Source organism: Phoca vitulina, unplaced genomic scaffold (assembly GCF_004348235.1).
Source record: "Phoca vitulina isolate PV1807 unplaced genomic scaffold, GSC_HSeal_1.0 scaffold5, whole genome shotgun sequence".
Taxonomy (NCBI): Eukaryota; Metazoa; Chordata; class Mammalia; order Carnivora; family Phocidae; genus Phoca; species Phoca vitulina.
The window spans coordinates 57,856,766-57,878,323 of NW_022589708.1; the positions used below are offsets into that span (position 1 = coordinate 57,856,766).

Below are 21,558 nucleotides of genomic sequence, written 5' to 3' on the forward strand. Positions count from 1 at the left end.
TCCAAGGCTTGAGATTTCTTGGACTGCCCAGTCTGATGTGAACTGGAATACAAATCCATGATTACAACCCTTTGGGGAGAGGTTTTCTTTCTTTGTTCCTCCTTGCTTTGCTCACAGCCAAGGATTTTTCTTTCCAGGGCTTTACAGATGGGAGAGCTAGCCCATCCTTGCCCCTAGATTGTAGCCCTTTGTGGACCTAGCATAACATGTTAGGTCTCTGACTCATGATCCCTTCTACCTCATGAGTACATCAAACCACAACTCCATTTAATTGGAGAGGGAGATGCCCTTAAGGCAAAACTAGCTCTAAGTTCCCCTTTAACCTTAGTTCACACTTTCTCTTAAATATGATCCAATAATTCCTCTCTGCCTTGTTAGTGCTTTGATGCCTCAATGAAAAAAAAATTAAATATTTTATCTAGAATTTTTGGTTGTTTCCAGTGAAGAAGTGGTCCAAAAAAATCTAGCCTATTACTGGCAACCAAAATTCCCCAAAATTTATATTTTCATTTATAAACTTTATTTTCAGTTCAAAGAATACTAATAAAATGAATACCCAGCTTAAGAAAAACTCTAAGGTATGATTTAATTATAACGTCCTATTAGTGTGAATTCATGAAATAGCCATGAAAGTATTTAATTCCTTATACTACTAATATCAAATATAGCCATCAGTCACTGTTGATGGTCAGAATCCCAGAGTGCTAGGAGTTAGAGGGCATCTTGGACTTTAGCCCTAGTGTCTTATTTCATAGATCAGGGATCTCAGGTTCAGAAGGTCCAGAGTGAATTCAGCATTTTAATGCAAAATAGTTCAACTTTTAAAGTATAAACAAAAGGGGCTTACGGGGCTTGCAGCCCTGTCATTCTCACATCAAAAGTGCCAATAATTGCTAAATTCCATCCGCTCCATTATCTTACTCTGATATCCAGATAGGTTCATATTTCCTGTTGTCCAAAGTAGAGTCAAGTTCACAGGGCAGAGCCAGAAACTCCTACCCAATCAAAAAGTATGTTCTTGGTTTAAGGGGTGGTCCTAAGTCTTGTTTCTCAATAAATAAGGCAGTGGCTAAAATTCTACCCTGTGTCCCTAAGTTACCTGTTGTTGCAAGGACAATATGGGGGCCACTCCCATAGCTGAGGCAGGCTATTTTTTTGCCACTTAAAGAATCCAGTCTCCGAGGCTCGATGGTACTCTGGACGTCACCTAATCCCAAACAACCAGAGCAGTTTGTGCCAAGCACAAAAATCTGTGGGAAAGACCACTGTTAGTTCGAGCACTTCTATTTCTGACAAACCCATAATTATTGCTTCGTTGTGTAACATTATATAACATATAAGAATCTACCCTCCATGCTTTTCTTAAAATCTTAATTCCTTGGTTCCCCCCAAGATCTTCAGCTTAGCAAATCCATTACTGTAAGTGGCTGAATTTTTTCTTCAAAATTTACCTCATCATTTACTGTAGTATACAAAACTTCATTTCCAGCACTGCCAAAGACACAGGCCTGACGAATTAACTGCAATTCTTCCTCAGAACAAAGGGAGAAAATTGGCCACTTTCCCACATCTAACATCTTCAAAGATGATAGAGTAGCCTGTACTGGCTGAAAAGGAAAAATAAATAAACAAATAAATAAAATTTAAAAATATGTGTGTGTGTGTATATATAAATATACACATTAAGACTATTAATTAAAAAATGCTTCTTTTTTCCTTCCCCTTTTCCTTCTGTGGAAGTCAGCACCGGCTCAGGGAGGGCCGGCTCTATTTTCGAGAGGCCCCTCACAGCTACGGGAACTGTCTTGACGAGCCCACTGCTTCAGTCCTGCTTTCACAGCAACCAAGGGCCAGAGACCCCGGCTGGGATCAGATCTCACCTGCTCATTTTCCTCAGGGCCACAAGAATCGTCTAAGGCTGACCTCTGTACTTTCAGTGCTGGCTATGTCTTAAACGTAGCTCTGGAAACTAGGCTGGTTGGAAAGGCAGGAAAAACGGAGAGAGAGAGAGCACTGCGATTTCCTCAGCCGCCTGAGTCTTGACGAAACGCGTTCTTGGAAAAGAACAATGCTAAAGGTGACACCAAGGAACCGGTCCAGGAATTCCGGTTCTGGGGTCTGTTCTGACCATCAGTTGAGCAGTTAGTGGCTTCCCTCACCACCAGCCCCCCACTCAGGTTTGGGGATTGGTAGGAATATACACCCAGAAAGTACGTATTTGTTTGCTAGGGCTGCCACAGCAAAGTACCACAAGGTGAGTGGCTTACACCAAAGAAATTTATTTTCTCACAGTTCTGGAGGCTAGGAGTTCAAAATCAAGGTACCGCCTTCTTGTGTCTTCACATCATCTCGCTCTATGCATGTCTGCCTCTGGGCCCAAACTGCCCCATTTCATAAGGACACCAATCATACTGGATTAGAACTCACCGTAATAACCTCATCTTAACTAATCACATCTGCAATGACCCCATTTCCAAATAAGGTCACCTTCTGAGGTACTGGGGCATCTTAGTGCATTTGGGCTGCTCTAACAGATGCCAGACTGGGTGGCTTATAAACAGCAAAAATTTACTTCTCACAGTCCCGCAGACTGGGAATCCAAGATCAAAGCACCAATATGCTCGTGTTCTGATGAGGGCCCCCTTCCTGCTTCATAGCCATTGCCTTCTCATCATGTCCTCATGGGGCGGGGGGAGGGGCTAGGGATCTCTCTGGAGACCCTTTTATAAAGCACTGATCCCATTCATGAGGGTTCCACCCTCATGACTTAAGCACTTCCCAAAGTCCCCCCCCTTCTAATAACCCAAACTTTGGGGGTTAGGATTTCAACATATAAATTGGGGCTGGGGGAACACATTTAAACCCATAAGAGTGAACGTTAAGATCATAAGCACCTGTGCTCTCATAAGAGCAAGCAATGTGGACACTGTAAAGCTGTTTTAAAGAGAGCTTTTATTTATTTGCTATCCTGGGAACATTTTTCATATGTGCTTCCCAGCTTTCAAAAATTTGAGGATTAATATAAGATGCATAAACAGCCAACGTGTCTTTCAAATGGCATGTCTGGCCCTTTCTCTTAATCACCATACTCCTGCTTAATTTAAAGGACCAAAGGATTTTCTAAGGCCTATCTTTCCTATCAGTTATTAAGTCAACCTTACCAAGAAAGAGTTCTGGTAGAAAGCTGATTGGACTAGCTACTTATTTTCTACAGACCTGAAAGCATATTTGTCCCACCCACTTTGGGAGTCAGGTAACTCTGTGTGTACACACACACACACACACACACACATTATAATGACTTGGCTCACAAGATGATGGAGACTCAGAAGTCCCATGATCTGCATCTGCAAGCTGGAGACCCAGGAGAGCTGGTAGCATAATGTAGTGAGTCTAAAGGCCTGAGAACCAGGGGAGACAGTGACGTATATCTCAGTCTGAGGGCAGGAAAAGATGAAGTGAAATGACCACGATCAATCGGTGAAACAGGAAAAAAAGGAATGAATTCCTCCTTCCTCCACCTTTTGTTCTATTCAGTTCCTTAACAGCTTGGATGATGCCTACCCACACTGGGGAGGGCAAACCATTTACTGAGTTCCCCAAATCAAAAGCTCTTCTCGTCTGGAAACACCCTCACAGACACACCCAGAAGCAGTGTGTAATCTGGCACCAGTGGCCCACTCAAGCTGACACATCAAATTAAGCAACACACCATGCAAAGGAGCCCATGTGGTCATGGAGGCAGAGACTAGAGCAATCCACCTCTAGGGCCACGAACACCAAGGACTGACAGGAGCCTCCAGAAGTTGGGAAGAAGAAAGGAAGCCTTCTTCCCTAGATCCTTCAGAAAGCATGGCCCTGCTAACACCTTACTTTCAGACTTCTAGTCTCCAGAACTGTAAAAGAATAAATTTCTATTGCTTTAAGCCACACAGTTTGTGGTACTTTTTAAAGGCAGCCCTAAGAAAGTAATAAAGAGGGTAGGCAGCTTGTAACTGCTCACAGCATCATCCTGAGTTAATGTCAGCGCCTGAACCAGGATGAGCTCCCCTGATGCCAAAGCCAGTCACCGTCCCTCAGCATGCCACTCAAGTTCTAGGACCGTGTCTGGAGAATGAAGTCCTCTGTTATCTTTGGGGCAGCACTCAAGGCCACTACAGAGCTAAGGGCAGAATCTCTCGTTATGTTAGCTTTTAGTCTAAGCTTCTACTGTAAATTACATACCTCCTTATATCCTGAAGGAATCTTATCTTCTCTGGGGTCTGCATTTTAATTTTTTTTCCTATTTAAAAATGTCTATAAATTTCAAAAAGAACAACGTTTGGGATGTGGCATCAAATATTTATAGATGAGCTAATGTGCTAGTTAAAAGAATTCTTACATATTATTTCTAATCTTCACAATTGTAGGGCATAGATATTGCTATCCTCATTTTAAATACAAGGAAACTGAGGCACAGAAAGACTAAGTAATCCCCCAAGATCACTTGCGTCTAAAGCCTGCTTTCCACACATCACATGTTGCAGAGAAAAAAAGTTCACATAAAAAGTTATACCACTGGTAGATCTAATTTACAATTGCAGGGCTTTTGCTGTTCTCATCCAGTCCTTGACGAACAGGGCAATAATACACACTGTGGGTTACCTTCCACGAACAGGGCGGATGGCAATATACAAAGAGAAAATAAGCACTCCTATCTCATTTTTTCCTTTCAAGCAGATTTTTGGATTTCAACCTGCCCTGCTACAAAAATCAAGTGGTTTCTTAGATGCCTAGAATCAGGTTGTAAATCCAATAAGCTCCTAAACACCTGTCTACAAATCATTAGTTCTGAACTTTCTTCCTGGCTCACCTGTACCAAACCTCTAGTACCCACCCCAGGACTCTACTAACCACTGGGATTCTAGTGTGTGTGTGTGTGTGTGTGTGTGTGTGTGTGTGTGTGTGTGTGTGTTGAAGTGTTACCTGAATTCATACATCTGTTAAAGGATGTCACAAGTCAAAAGAACATCAGGTGTGGACAGTATCATTGAACATGTATTGAGGGCAAGATACTAAAGGTATAAAAATGAAACATACTCACTCCCTTCAAGGAGCTCACAATTTAATAAAAAACAAATACTTACAATATAACCTTGGGTACAAGGGAGGCATGACTACGCTGCTTTTAAATGTCTGTCAGAAGGCTGGCTCCTGGAGGTGAATCATCAAAAATTCTTCTTTTCTAAGTCTTGTGGGAGAGTTATCTCATGGAGGAACTTATGACTTAATTTATGAAAGGCACACATTTACACTTTTCTGAGGTAAATATTTCATATCAGTCTCAAGGAATTGTAGCATCTTTGTTCTCAGAAGAAAAATGTTTCTCTGCAATGCACTCATGAGTGTGTATAGCTGTACACATTATATATATTGTAAACATGTACATATACTGTACGCATACGTATACTTTGTACATATAACAGGAGCGCAGGGAGCACAGAATTCACACACAGCACCTGTAGGTGAAGCATCCACCCTGCATGACAGCAACTCTGCAGAAGGAGCCCAACCACCTCTGTGCCCAACTGTTACGTAAGGGACCGGCTGAGCAGGAGCCCAGGGCGGGCAACAGAAACATCTGCAGGGGGGGAAAGCACTACCAGGGAGTGAGAGTTTGACAGCATACACGAGAAGTCATCAAGATCGTGTCCCTAGAATTCAGTCCTAATATGGCCCAGGTAGCCCTCCTTCCTGCATGTACTCCTACTATATAGGCGGTAACTATCCCTGGCCAGCTTTCCTTTCCTTTCCTTTCCATCCAGCGCCCCCCCCCCTCATCTTTCACTGGCATCTGTTTGCGAAATGCAAAGTGGTGAAATTTTAATATTAGCTCAAGGAAAATATAATTAAGGAAACACAGCTCCATAAAATTAGAGACCAAGATGCATTTTATTACTCCTTTGAGTATGTCCTACCTATATAACTCTGTCTCTCCAGCCAAAGGAAGAATTGAACAGATTATGATACTTCACTTAACTCTAGACAACTAAGTTGTCACAATTAAGTTTAAAATACAGCACGTAGAAATAGAACCAAAATTACCTGTTGGGCATGACTAACAAAAAAAATTATTTAAAGAAACCCACCAACACCTTGCCTTTGCAGGACTTCCTGGCAATGTAACGCTTTATATCTAATAGTCATTTCATCACTAATTCTGTTAGTCTATTTCTTTTATTTTACTAAATTTGTTCTTTCCGGGAAAAATTAGGAATTTTTCTATTAACATTTTAGAAGATTCTCAAGTTCTATGTATTACTTTTGTAAGCTACTTTTGTATTGTCCTATAAGGGCTCACATGGTAATACTATGGTTTGGTTTCAGAAGTTTTGCATCTTTGTACATTATGCTGGCTTTGTATAATTATTTACATCTTTTATTGTGCTTTGATCATATAATTATTTACATCTTTTGTTGTGTTTTGACCATACTTTATTTAAAAACAGCAGAAAACAGAAAAATGAAAATTAATAGTGGCAGTTAATATTAAGCTCTTAGTAATGAAGAACAGATAGTGTGTCAATTTAATAAAATTAACACAAGATGGAAATCAATATGCATGCTGAAAGATGTGAAACTTTTAACACAGTTGGACACATCGGACTTGAGCTGGTTGACTGTAATGTTGAGCTGTGATGGAAAAGGAGTAAGTTAAAGAACCAATGATGAATTAAGAATATGTCATCTAAGATTAGGTATTTTATAATTTTGTTAAATCTCTGGGAATGAAGTAAACATTGATCAACTCAGACCCTTCTGCAGGACGGTATTATCTGTGAAAGTAGGGATGGTCTGTACTCCTCATCCAGCTCCAACAGCACCATCTCTGGGAACCCTGCTCTACCCCTCAGATAATACCACAGCTTTCTGCTGGCCCCTTTAGCATTCTATATACCCACAATAATTATCTGTTTGCATCTGAGGCACTACATTGTGAGCCCCTCAAAGACAGATACTATCTCACTGTTCTTCCTGTTGGGTGACCAGTAGATGTTTGATATGTATTTCATGCAACAGAAAATACATGGCCCAAAGGCATGATTTTTTTTCTAACCTTGCCACTTTCTCCATAGGAAAGGGAAAGCTCTTCTTCCATATGGACTCAGTCCTGTGCAGTCCCCTAAGGAAAAAGTATGTGGTAAAATCAGGATCCCGTATGTCTAATGAAACTAGGCAGGTTAAAATGATTTTACTTCCAATTAACAGAGAAAATAAGCTAAGCTCAAATATGGTGAAGGGAAGATAAGGGAATTAAGGTTTGGGCCTGAGAGTTAATAGCTATAAAACCCAAAAGGTGTTTTAACTGTTCTGGAACTATCATATGGTCTCCTATGGGACTCCTCCTGCAAAGGTCTGGAAAAGTCATCCCAGGATAAAGGAAGATTCTTAAATCTGTAAGGAAATAAGTAGAAAATTTTCATTTTATAGTTGACCTACCATAAGTAAGAAAAAATAAATTTTAGACCTTGGTCAAATTTTCCCTGGGATTGGAAAGTTCCAAATCACTGTGAAGAGCAGACTTAGCAGTTCTCAGCTCCACTGAAGAGTATATGATTTGCTAAGCTGGGGGGAAAAAATAAGGAGGAATGAATGAAAAAATGAAAGGATGAAGAATGAATATGGCTTTGTTTATCCTAGACCTTAGCAACAAACCTCCAACAACAGCCACCAAGTATGCACCAACAGTACTCAGTGTTCTCGCCTTAATTAACCATCTCCACAATGACTACTTTCTACCACATAAAAGTAACAGCAGAAGCAACTCTATCAAAAGACATGCAGCATGGGCTCTCGCTTCAATCAAAGGACCCCCTTTAATATTTCTCGCAGGGCAGGTCTGCACTGCGGTTCAATCATTACACAGTTAACTATCTCATCACTAAAAATAAATATGAATAAATATTCTCTCTCATCCCAAAAGCAATTGAATGAAATTATATTTAATAATGTTGATATTTCTGATTTATTAGTTTGGGTTCTATTTACCCAAACACAAGCCACATTTCAAGGGCTAACATCAGAACATTTTATCTGATATTATCTACAAGCAGTTAGAACCTTATAATAGACAGATAAAAACAATAATCAAAATAAGGTGAAGTCTTAACAGTGTTCCTTATCAATGTTTTATATGCCCCTGAGGATACTGGTAAAATTTTGTTCTCCTCAGCTATAAAAAGGTCTCTCAGAATACAAGGAATAATCACATATTCAGAATAATTATAGCTCAAACTATGGCACTTGATACAAATCATTATTTCTTGTTTTTTAAAAAATTACTTATTTATTTATTTATTTAGAGAGTATGAGCAGGGGGAAGGGAAGAGGGAGAGGGACAGAATCTCAAAACCAGACTGCACACTGAGTATGGAGCCTGACGCGGGGCTCGATCTCACCACCCTAAGATCATGACCTGAGCCAGAATTAAGAGTCGGTTAATTAACCAACTGAGCCACCCAGGCACCCCCAAAATCATTATTTCTAATGTTTGGAAAAGATACTTGTTTTTAAAAGAAACAGACTTTTGTCACTTACAAACTTACAAAACTTGATCTAGTTGCCAATATGGAAAAATAATTTCATGTGACACTTATTCCTACGCGATCTGTCTTCTCTATTAATTTGCAAGCTGTTTAAGAGAGGCAACCGTGACTCATTCACTGTTATAACCACCGCAGGACACGGCTCAGAGAAGAACACAAGACTATATATATCGGTTGAAAGCATTCTTTGAATACAGCTTTTTGTATATTGGAGCATGCTTGCATCGAGGTTCTTTTCTTTTTGTTTCATCCTAACTGGAACATTTTCCACATTTACCTCAGGTTTACTAGAACAAGAAATAAAAAGAGGAGAGAGGGAAAAGAGAAAGAAGAGGAGAGGAAAAAAATTAGAGGAAGGGAAGTCAAAGGCAAGAAAAAAAAGGGAAATCAATAAGAGGAGGAAAAGGGACCAAAGAGGAAATGTCACTGCCCCTCGTTGTAATGGAGGCCACTTTTGTTCCTAGGAGAAGGGAAATCCTGCTCATACACTGAGATCCTAGAACAGCAATCCTGGGTTGTTCCCCATCCCATCCCTCTACCATTGTAGGTAACCAATTTTACTGGTTTCTGGTTTATTCTTCCTGTTTCTTTTTGCAAAAATAAGCAGATACGTGTCTGTGTTTTTATTTCCCAATTCCTCCTTATACGAAAAATAGCATACTTTATATACTCTGGCAATTTGCTTTTTTTTTTTTCCACTTAACAATATCTCCTGGAAATCACTCCTTATCAGTTAACAGAGATTTTTTTTTTTTTTTAATCAGCTGAATAGCCTGTTTTTTTTTTTTTTAATCCTGGTTTTTTTAAGGAGGAAAATAAATAGCTTTTTTTGGTGTCTTTGATCAATTTCAAGTACAGTAACTCTTTAAAAATTAGAATGGTGGAACACAGGCCATTCTATTTCACTAATCAAGTTAAGACATAATTGCATGAATGGCATATTGAAATTACCATATTTCAAGAAATAACATTTATAAAATTCAATTAAGACTAAACATAAGATTAGCATAATTTCATTTTTATTGGTCAGAATGTTGTTGAAGATTTAAAAACTACTCAAGAATAATTACTATTGTACAGTACCATGAAAAAAATTGAATTCTCTAGCATTATGGAAAGTAGTTGGATTTTTTTTTTCTAACATTATTTCAATGTGATCAAACATAATAGAGAAAACTAGCTTCTCCAATTTGCACCACTTGAGGAATAGTTTATGGAATACATGTAAGGATTATAATTAGCTTCTCTTGTGATCTACACGATTTCACCAGGCTATTATTATTATTATTTTGAGAGAGAGAGAGTGTGTGAGCAGCGGGAAGGTAGGAGGGGCAAAGGGAGAGGGAGAGAATCTTAAGCAGACTGTGTGTGCTGAGCACAGAGCCCAATGCGGGGCTCGATCTCACAAACTTGAGATCATACCTGAGCCAAAATCAAGAGTCAGATGTTTAACTGACTTGAGCCACCCAGGCGCCCCTCACCAGGCTATTACTATTATCAATGTTATAGTAGTATATCAATATATAGTTCTTTTTTTTTTAGGTGTTATTTTTTTTTATTATGTTATGTTAATCACCTTTACATCATTAGTTTTTGATGTAGTGTTCCACGATTCATTGTTTGTGTGTAACACCCAGTGCTCCATGCAGTACGTGCCCTCTTTAATACCCATCACCGGGCTAACCCATCCCCCCACCCCCCTCCCCTCTAGAACCCTGTTTGTACTTCTTAAAAATCCACAATATATATACAGAATACCACATCCATGAATTCTAAATAACAGTAGCAACAATAATAACAGTTAAAATAAACAGTTACCCTGTACCAGGTATTAAGTTCCTTATATTATTAAACTTTATAATAGCCAAAAGAAACAGACACAATCATTGCCTCCATTTTATGGACATGTTTCCAAAACTTGACCAACCATCACCAACCAGTCAGGGTTAGAGCCAGTATTTGAACCCAGGACGATTTCAAAACTCCTCTCCTGGACCCTCCCCTGTATTGCAGGGATATTTTAAGTTTTCCTGTGCATGTTCCAGTTTTATTATGTACTGCCTGGTTGGGAATGTGTCATCCAAAAATTTTGTACCTGATTGTTTTAAATTTCTGGAGCCCTGTGTTCAGTCATCTTTAATCCTGTTCCTTCTAGATCCTTGTAAGATTGTCTTCTAGGATAAAGTTAATGTGACTGAAAAACATAAATACATAAATTCTATTAGAGAAAAACAGAGAAGATAAAGAATATACCATCTTGCAACTTTAACAAGCCATTATTTATCTGAGAAGTATACAGTTCAAAAATTGTATTAGCTCTATTATTAAAAAGTAAGCAGTAGAGGTGCTCAATTATTAAAAAGTTAATATTGTAAAATATAACCTTTAGATATTACACTTTGTAAGTTTTGAGACCATGCTTCAACAATTTGGACACTGTAACATACGAGAAAAAACACAGACTAAAAAAAGTTTAATTTGTAGTATGTCAACATAGAAAATGCAAGGGAAGCCATCTGGAATGTGAAAAAAGCAAAACTTTAAAACTTCTGGAAGAAAGTATAGAAAACATCTTTGTGACTCTTAGGGCAGGGAAAGATTTCTTAAATAAGACACAAAAGCATAAACCACAAAGAAAATTTACTACATTAAAACTTTTTTAAAAATATGGCATACTAAAGGATGAAATGAACAAAGGAAAACACATGCCACAGAATGGGAGAAGGTATTTTCAACATATATAACTGATGGCTTGCAAAGGATTTGCATCCAGAATTGATAAAGAATACCTAAAAATCAGTAAGAAAAAAAATCCAATTTAGAAATGGACAAAAGACAAGGCAATTCACAGAAACAATTAATAAACATATTAAAAGATGCTCAAATTCACCATGGAAATGCAATCACAGTGAGACAGATCTCACCCATCACCTCTGCAAAATCAAAGGGGGACAATTCCTAGTGTTAGTGAGGATGCAGATCAAATAGCACACTCATACTGCTATAAGAAACGTAAACTGGTATAATCACTTTAAAGAGCAACTTAACAATATTTAGGCCAGAGCAGTGTCTTTCATTCAATCTTTTTTTGATACACATATGTACCTGAAACAAAGTCTCACAAAATAATTCTTACCCTTATTATATGAGGTACTTAGGGATATCTTCTTTTCTATTTTTTCTATCTTACTCTATTCTATTCTCCCCTACTCTATCCTATTTTATCCTTTCCTATTCCATTTTTAAAAGAAAATGTTGGTCTCAACCCACTAAAATAATTTCAAGATCACTAGTAAGTCATGCCTTATAGCTTGGACAATGCTGGCCTAGACGAACTCTAGAGCATATATGCAATTGTTTGCAATGGCAAAAAAAATAGAAATAGCAAACAGAATTGATCAACAGGATTCATCAACAGAATTTATAAGCTGTGGTATGTGCATACCGTACAGCAATTAAAATAAATTATGCAGAATCAACTCAGATAAATCTCCAAAATAATTTTAGCCAAAAATCACTAAGTCACAGAATGATACATATGATACACTATTTGATAAATTATTTGATCTAATTTGATAAAGTTTAAAACATGCAAAAAACAATACTATTGGGGGCGCCTGGGTGGCTCAGATGGTTAAGCATCTGCCTTCGGCTCAGGTCACGATCCCAGGGTCCTGGGATCGAGTGCTTCTCCCTCCGCTGCTGCCTCTCTCTATCTCTCTCTCTGACTCTCATGAATAAACAAATAAAACAAAAAAAAAATAAAAACAAAAACAAACCAACATAATTAAAAAAAAAAACAATACTATTGGGTAAAGTTTAAAAACATGCAGAAAGCAATACTATTTTAATGTGTTGTGGACACTGACATAGATAGATATAGATATAGATAGCTGGACTTTGATGGGAATTTTTTTCCATAGCAAACTGTTTTTTTTTTTTTTAAGATTTTATTTATTTGAGAGAGAGAAAGAGAAAAAGAGAGAGAGAGAGAGAGAGGGATCACAAGTAGGCAGAGTTGCAGGCAGAGGGAGAGGAGAAGCAGGTTCCCCATTGAGCAGGGAGCCCAATGCAGGACTTGATCCCAGGACCCTGGGATCATGACCTGAGCCAAAGGCAGACGTTCAACCAACTGAGCCATGCAGGCACCCTTTTAGGAAAGTTGGGATGAAGGCGATGCTAAAGATAAAATTTTCCATGTAATTCTTTAATGAATTGGTATGATTTCACTTTTCCATCTGACAAGACAGTTTTCAAAATGTTAAGCTTAAATTATATTAATCATCTGAGTACAGGAGAATAAGGTTACCCAATTTTTTAAAAAGATTTTATTTATTTATTTGAGAGAGAGAGAGAGAGAATACGTGCACAAGCAGGGGTAGGGGCAGAGGTAGAGGGGGAGGCAGACTCCCCTCTGAGCAGGGAGCCCAACAAGGGCCTGGATCCCAGGCCCCTGGGATCATGACCTGAGCCAAAGGCAGACGCTCAACCAACTGAGCCACCCAGGTGCCCCAAGGTTACCCAGTGTTAAAGAAAACACAATTTGGGAATCATAATACATCCATTCTAATATTGCCTTGACCATGGACATAATAATTCAATAAGGCTTGATAATCACAATTCATAAACCATAATTTCTTTTGCCATCAGAAACATAAAATTTTACCAATACCAAAGAAAATAACAAATAAATAACATAGACATAGTATCTTAAATGTCATGGAAGAATATCCATAATAGAAAAAAAGTTTACTATTATATTAGAATGGCAAAAATGTGTTTTCTACTTCTGGTCTAAAATTGCTTACAACAATCCAGCAATTGCACTACTAGGTATTTACCCAAAGATACAAAAATACTGATTCAAAGGGATACATCCTCCCCAATGTTTATAGCAGCATTATCTACAATAGCCAAACTATGGAAAGAGTCCAAATGTCCATCAACTGATGAAAGAATAAAGAATGGGTGGTATATATATGCAATGGAATATTACTCAGCCATAAAAAGGATGAAATCTTGCCATTTGCAATGATGTGGATGGAGCTAGAGAGTATTATGCTAAGCAAAATAAGTCAGTCAGAGAAAAACAAATACCAATACGATTTCACGCATATGTAGATTTGAAGAAACAAAACAGATGAGCACAGCGGGGAGAAAAGGAGAGGCAAACCTGAAAACAGATTCTTAACTATAGAGAACAGAGAGTTGCTGGAGGGGAGATGCGCGGTGGGATGAGGTTAAATAGGTGCTGGATATTGAGGAAGGCACTTGTGATGAGCACCGGGTGTTATATGTAAGTGATGAATCACTAAATTCTACACCTGAAAATAATATTACACTGTGATAACTAACTGGAATTTAAACAAAAACTTGAAAAGGAGGCACACCTGGGTGGCTCAGTCAGTTAAGCGTCTGCCTTCGGCTCAGGTCATGATCCCAGGGTCATGGGATCGAGTCCTGCATTGGGCTCCTTGCTCAGCGGGGAGCCTACTTCCCCCTCTGCCTCTACCCCTCCCCCTGCTTGTGCTCTCTCTCTCTCTGACAAATAGATAAAATCTTCAAAAAATTTTTTTTCTTTTTCTTTCTTGTGATGAGAACTTTCAAGATCTACTCTCCGGGCAACATTCAAATATGCACCTACAATACTGTTGACTATAGTTAGCATGCAGCACACCACATCTCCTTGACCTATTCATTTCATACCTTGAAGTCTGTACCTCCCAAGCCCCTTCACCCATTTCATCCTTCCCCCCCAACCCCCTCACTCCTGGCAACCACCATTCTATTCTCCATATCCATGACTTTCGTTTTTTTTGTTTCTTAGATTCCACATATAAGTGAAATCATACAGTAGTTGCCTTTCTCTGATTTACTTCACTTAGCATAGTGACCTCTAGGTCCATCCATGTTGTCATAAATGGCAAGATCTCATTCTTTTCTATGGCTGAGTAATATTCCATTGTGTATATATACCACACCTTCTTTATCCATCCATCTGTGGACATTTAGGTTGTTTCTATATGTTGCCTATTGTAAATAATGCTGCAATGAACATAGGGGTGAATATATCTTTTCAGATTACTGTTTTTATTTCCTTTCAGTAAATACCCAGAGATGGAATTACTGGATCATACGTGATTGTAATTTTTTGAGACACCTCTGTTTTCCATAGTGGCTGCACCAACTGACATTCCCACAAATAATGCACAAGGGTTCCCTTTTCTTCACAACCTTGCCAACACCTGTTATTTCTTGGCATACTGATAACAGCTAGTCTAACAGGTGTGACATGACATCTCATTGTGGTTTTGACTTGCATTTCCCTGATGATTAGTGATGTTGAGCATCTTTTCCTGTGCCTGTTGGCCATCTGTATGTCTCCTTTGGAAAAATGTCTATTCAGATCCTCTGCCCATTTTTAATTAGATTGTTTGTTTATTTGCTATTGAGTCATAGGAGTTCTTTATATTTTTTGAATACTAACTCCTTATTGGATATATGATTTGCAAATATTTTCTCCCATTCTGTAGGCTGCCTTTTCATTTTGTTGATGGTTTCCTTTGCTTTTTAGTTTGATGTAGTCCCACTTGTTTATTTTTGCTTTTAGAGTCTGATACATAGTAGCCTCTTATGATCCACTGTATTTGTGGTGTCAGTTGTAACAGATTATTGGTATAAGAATAGACACCTCGATCAATGGAAGAGAATAGAGAGCCCAGAAATAAACCTATGCATATATATTCAACTAATTTACAACACAGGATGCAAGAATATACAATGGGAATTAGGACAGCCTCTTTAATAAACAGTGTTGGGAAAACTGAATAGCTACATGCAAAAGAATGAAACTAGACTGCTCATCTTAAGCATACACAAAAATCAACTCTAAATGGATTAAAGACTAGAATGTAAGACTTGAAACCATAAAACTAGAAGAAAACATAGGCTGTAAGCCTTCTGACATTGGTCTTGGCAATGCTTTTTGGATGTAACTGCTCTTTCATTTCTGATTTTATTTAAACTCTCTATTTTTTTTCCTTGGTGAGTCTAGCTAAAGGTTGATCAATTTTGTTTATCTTTTCGAAGAACTAGCTTTTAGTTTCATTGATCTTTTCTATTATCTTTTTAGTCTGTTTCATTTCCACTCTGATCTTTGTTATTTCCTTCCTTCTACCACCTTTGGTTTTGTTTGCTCTTTTTCTAGCTTCTTTAAGTATAAAGTTAAATTATTTGAGAATTTTCTTATTTCTTTAGGTAGGCCTGAATCCCTATAAACTTCCCTCTTACAACTACTTTTGCTGAATCATATAGATTCTGTAAGTTATAGTTCCATTTTCATTTGTCTCAAGGTATTTTTTTATTTCTTCTTTGATTTTTTTGATTGACCCATTGGTCAATAGCATGTTGTTTAATCTCTGTATGATTTTCTAACCCTTTCTCTCTCTTTTCTCCTTCTGAGACCCTTACAATGCTAATGTTGTTCCACTTTATGTTGTCCCATAGGTTCCTTAAGCTAGCTTCATTTTTTTAAAATTCTTTTTTTCCTTTTTATTGCTCTGAGTTCCACTGCCCTGTCTTCTTGATCACCCACCAATCATTTCTTCTGCTTCATCTAGTCTGCTGTTGAACACCCTCAAGAATATTTTTCAGTTCAGTTATTGTATTCTTCAGTTCCATGGCTTCAGTTGGTACTTTCTTATATATTCTCTTTGTTGAAGTTCTCACTGTATTCATTCATTCTTCTCCCAAGTTTGGTGAACATCTTTTGACTATTACTTTGAGACCACAAGCATAGACCCTGCTGACCTCTAGACCAGGCAATCTGGCAGTGTCCCCTGGGTGACAGTTGCAAAAACTGGGGCTTCAGACCAGTGTATAAGCTCCTTTCTGAGAGGTCCTTGCAATTTGTAGAGAGACTGAGGGAAGGCAGAAAGATGGCATCCCCCAGGCTATATTCCTTGAGAGCACCTTTGTAGCCTCTAGATGTGTGGCAGACCTGAAGTCTGCCCCTTGGGCTGAAGTGGCAGGACAAGTAAATAGGCTTTTTTCACAAATAGACTGGGGGTGTGTTTTAGTCTGCTGTCTGCGCAGTGCCCTGAGGGTAACAGCCTACCATGAACTGTTTCTCCATTCATTATAGTCCTAGGGAACCCAGGAACACAAGCATGCCTACCCATGGTATCACAGTAGAGGAAGAGTGCAAAAATGGCACCCACCAGCACCTCTGTCCCCAGGGAGAGTCCCAACAGTCCCCTGCCTGTTGTATCCAGCAGATGCTTTAAGGTTAGAAAACAAATCTTCTTCACATATAGTCTAGGCACTTTTCAAACTGCTGCTTTTGTGCTGGTTCCCAGGGCAAGTGAGTCTGCACACAAGCCCTTTAAGAGAAATATCTCAGTTCTCTACAGCCTTTTGGGTCTCCTGGATGTGATTGGTTTTCAAAGCTAGATGTTTGGGGAGCTCATCTCTTCATTGCAGGTCCCAGGGGTTGGGGTGCCTGATGTGGAGTATAAACCCCTCATTCATCAAGGAAGTTCCAGATTTGTGAGATTCTTCCCAACTGTGGGTTGCCGCTCTGGCAGTTGGGTTTTTGGTGAAACCATCCATATGTGGCCCTTTCACTGTTCTGTTGTGAAGTAGCTATTCAGCTAGTTCTCAGGTCTTTTTCAGAGGGAATTTTTCCATATGTAGCTGTAGATTTGGTAGGTCTGAGGGAGGAGGTGAGCTCAGGATCTTCCTACACCACCATTTGACCACCCCCCTCAACATTTCCTATTATATCTGTTTTCTTAAACTTGTACAGTTCAGCAATTTATTTCCCCTGTTTAGAACAGATAACTCCTTAATCTTACAGATTGTATTTTGAGAGTTTCCCCTCCACTCTTAATAGCTACACAGTTGGAGGGGCGCCTGGGTGGCTCAGTCGTTAAGCGTCTGCCTTCGGCTCAGGTCATGGTCCCAGGGTCCTGGGATCGAGCCCCGCATCGGGCTCCCCGGTCTGCGGGACGCCTGCTTCTCCCTCTCCCACTCCCCCTGCTTGTGTTCCCTCTCTGGCTGTCTTTCTCTCTGTCAAATAAATAAAATCTTTAAAAAAAAAAAAAATAGCTACACAGTTGGAGACTGGTGGATAAGAAGCAGTCTTTTGATAACTGAACATGATAAACATATCAATTCTTAATCCTCTCAAAGAACAGGTCAAATAATTCAGTTTCCTACACAACGTATATAATAAGCAGCCTCTACATATTATTTTTGGTAATCAATGTTAATCAGTGTGTTTGCTAGTAGGATAATGTGTCATATTACTTGGTAATACCTCTGACCCAGATAAAGAGTTAAGCTGATTATAGGACATACATTCATTTGCCTAATTTATTCAACAAATGTTGATTTGGTGCCTGCAGTAGGTACTAAGCTGAAAGCAAATTTACATAAAAAACAAAATAATGTGGAGCAAAAAGATATCCACCTCCCAGGAGCTTGTGTCAACATTACCCCAACACAACAGCACTTGTGGGCCTTAAGATCTAATAAGTTACACACCCTATATCTATGAGAACAAAGCATTTTCCATGGAAACTGATATTTTGCAATTAACCAGGAACTTCTAAATGCTAATAACCATTCTTCAAAAGTAATCCCTGAAGTGGAAAAAAAATAGTAATTTCTGCAAAGAAAACCCAGTGTTATATATATATTATATTATTGTATATATATTATATATAAATATTTTGTTTATTATATTATTATACATTATATTATTATATTACATTATTATATAAAAATAAACTATTATATATAAATATATATAATTAATTCAACTTAATAATATGAGGTCAACTCTAAAACTATGCTTGAAAAATATAATATATAAAAAAGTTTTCTTGCAATATAGAACTCAATGCTTTTACCAAATTCTCTGATCTGGGCAATACAGTTGATGATGCTTTTATAAACAAAGAAATAGGATTAAAGAAAACTAATGTCTTTTAGGATGCCAGCACAGTTTGCAGCACCAGTGTGTTAATGAACTCCAGACCAAGTAACTGTCAATGGGGTAATGATGATTCCCAACTATATGCTAGCTGAACCATTAAATGGTATGTCATCTGTAAGTTATGAATGATAAAGATATAAGAAAACATGATCCCAATTATCACTTGTGAAAAAGGATGATAGCTATAATTTACCTCTACTTGAATGAGAGGTCATAAGCCTACTACAAATAACAGTAAAATACCTACACAGCTGCTAACTAATGTGGCACAATTATAAACAGGATGGACAAAACTGAAAAACTAAAAGCACAGCTAAAACAAAGGTACAACCTCAAAGGAAATGATATTGCCAGGTTTATGATAAGCATCAAACTGACTTAGAACACAGAAACATCATTGCTATTTTAATTATGTTCGTAAAAAGGTTTCCAAATTTTATCAAGAGAGATGAGGCAGATCTTCAGTCCCAAGCAAACTTGTATTAGTTTGAAGAGATTACTGAGCTCATCAAAGTTAGCCTTTTCCAACACACACAGCAAAAGTACCTTTTTCAAATATGAAAAATTATCAACATAAACTATATGAATGTTTTTATGTTGTTAAGCTAGCTAAAATGAGTTAGTACTTGAGAAATTTGTAAATCCATTTGAAATTTAGGTCCTTATAGATCTAGTACAATAAAAAAAAAAAATCCTAACATGCCTATGAAATAAAATCCTAATTGTGAAAGATCTTTGTCCCACAACATAAACATTCCTTCAGCATGGTAGGCTTTCTTAGCCTTGGTTCATTTCCATTTGGGATTCATTTTGTTCAGTATCATAAACATTCAGTGTAATACAGAACATATTATAATGTGACCACTATTTATGATTTACTTACTGTCATCCACTGGTACTTGTTAGCTCAAAATGTCTTCCAAGGAGAGATATACATAATAGATATTAGCTCAGGTTAGATTAGCAAGCCTGACGACACATAACACACACACTTCAGTGTCAGATATATGTTGAAAAAAAACTATTATGCCTTAAATTTCCTAAAAACTCTTATATTGCTAAGATGGGATCACCACGTGAACTAGACACATATTCCTTCCGGATAATGGAAGTGAGAAGGATATCTGCCTTCCACCGAAGGATACTATAAATATCCCTTTCAGAGACGCAAACTATCTGCTCCTTTGAAGTAAATATCCCCATGTAGTCCTCTATTTTCAGCTTCAAACAGGAGTCTTTGATGTCATTCTGCTACCCTGATAATTCCACTCCTGGTCTCAAATCTCTCTTGTCTGGTCAATTTTGATTTATACTAATTCAACTCCAGTAAACCTCAAAAGTAGTGGCATCTTAGGGGCATTTTAATTTCACTTTAACCAAGTGATAAACCAAAATTAAATACGACAAACTCCTAAAGGCTTAGGCAAACCCCATAGGTACCTTATATTTATAGTACCAGATTAATAGTTTTGATATTTAAACATAGTGTTTGTAATCTACTTAAGTAAAGGGCCCAAAAGACACACTTCACTTTCTAAAACTGTTCCTATCAGCCTCTTTCTCTAAGTCTTATCTAGTTCATTCAGAAATCTCTAACAGCAATAATTTAATACCTTATCACATGACATCATACGAGGTGAACTTTCAACATAGTTTCAAATAAAGAAAAGCAATTGACCACTCTTAGAAAACAACTTCAAGGGGCACCTGGGTGGCTCAGTCAGTTAAGCGTCTGCCTTCAGCTCAGGTCATGATCCCAGGGTTCTGGGATTGAGCCTGCTTCTCCCTCTCCCTCTGTGTGCCGCTCCCCCTGCTTGTACTCTCTCTCTCTGTCAAATAAATAAAATCTTAAAAAAAAAAATTCACTAATCACAGTCAGAGAGACATTAAGAAGCAATTGCAAAGTACAGTAATACATGCAGAAAATATACACTTTTTCTCAACACATCTGTAGTATTCATTTGGTTAGTCTCTTCCACTTAAGAGCCCAGTCTCTTCATTTGATGTATGAGGTTAAATTGTAAAATTCTGAATAATTTGAACCCAATTTGGAAAAAAAAATGTTTTACCTATATACTATAAAATAAGGTTTTATTTGTCACAATGGTCATGCTGTGGGCCCCCATCAAATTTATAGTAGAGAATGGCAAGGAACATTTTCTCCCAGAAAGATAATTTGAAAACCTAGTTCTCTGTCTTGAACATCACCTTCAGTTTATCCTTCAGACCCACCATAACCATAACCATTGCAACCCACACCTGTACTCTCAGGCCTCTTTCTCTGCTCTTCTTTTTCATTTTTCATAGCTCTTATAATTTTCTAAATGATAAACAAATACGTCTACTGTCAATCATTCTTTTCTAGAATGTAAGCTCCAGAGGGAAGGGATCTTTGTCTATCTTGTTCACTGACATATCCTAAATACCTGAACAGAACCTAATGGAAAGTAATCACTCAATATTTGTTGAATGAATGAGTGAATCCACATTGAGAATTCAGAACAAAATATTTCTGGAGTCAGATTTCAGTTTCACTTATACAGTTAACAAATATCTACTGTGCTCTGAATATGCGGGAGACAGAGCATACACATACAAATACGTATTATCAGACAGTGATAAGTGCTAAAAAGCTAAAGACAACAGGGTAAGAGGTTGGAAAGAGAAAGCAGTGGCTATTTTAAACGACATGAGTCACCTCTCTGAAGTGATGGCAATTGTTTTGAGCCTTGGATTAAGGTAGGTGCCATACATACATGGGTGGAGGGGGAAAATGAGCTTTGAGCATAGAGAAAATAGCAAATGTCTAGCCCCTAGGGTGTAGGAACACTTGGTAAGCCCAGCAAGCCCAATGAGGCCAGCATGATGGAAGCGGGGTGTGCAAGAATGTATCATTCCAATTGCCTTTACCTGCTACTTAATAACATATATATATATATGTTATATATATATATATATATATATATATATATA

General features: G+C 38.0%; 1 protein-coding gene across 7 annotated transcripts in view; it reads right to left on the bottom strand.

Moving 5' to 3' along the window:
* The window catches only part of RCBTB2 (RCC1 and BTB domain containing protein 2), a 42,663-nt gene that overhangs the window by 19,553 nt on the left and 1,552 nt on the right, over positions 1 to 21,558 (bottom strand). For 2 of the 7 annotated variants that reach the window (XM_032403031.1, XM_032403035.1), the window contains exons 2-6: positions 10,681 to 10,779; positions 7,480 to 7,605; positions 7,097 to 7,162; positions 1,452 to 1,607; positions 1,100 to 1,250 (exon numbers count right to left, since the gene is read on the bottom strand). In XM_032403031.1, coding sequence (XP_032258922.1) covers positions 1,100 to 1,250; positions 1,452 to 1,607; positions 7,097 to 7,138 — 349 coding nt within the window. In that variant the 5' untranslated portion in view covers positions 7,139 to 7,162; positions 7,480 to 7,605; positions 10,681 to 10,779. The remainder of the gene's footprint in view (positions 1 to 1,099; positions 1,251 to 1,451; positions 1,608 to 7,096; positions 7,163 to 7,479; positions 7,606 to 10,680; positions 10,780 to 21,558) is intronic. The other 5 variants (XM_032403036.1, XM_032403037.1, XM_032403032.1 and 2 more) reach the window with 4 other exon arrangements.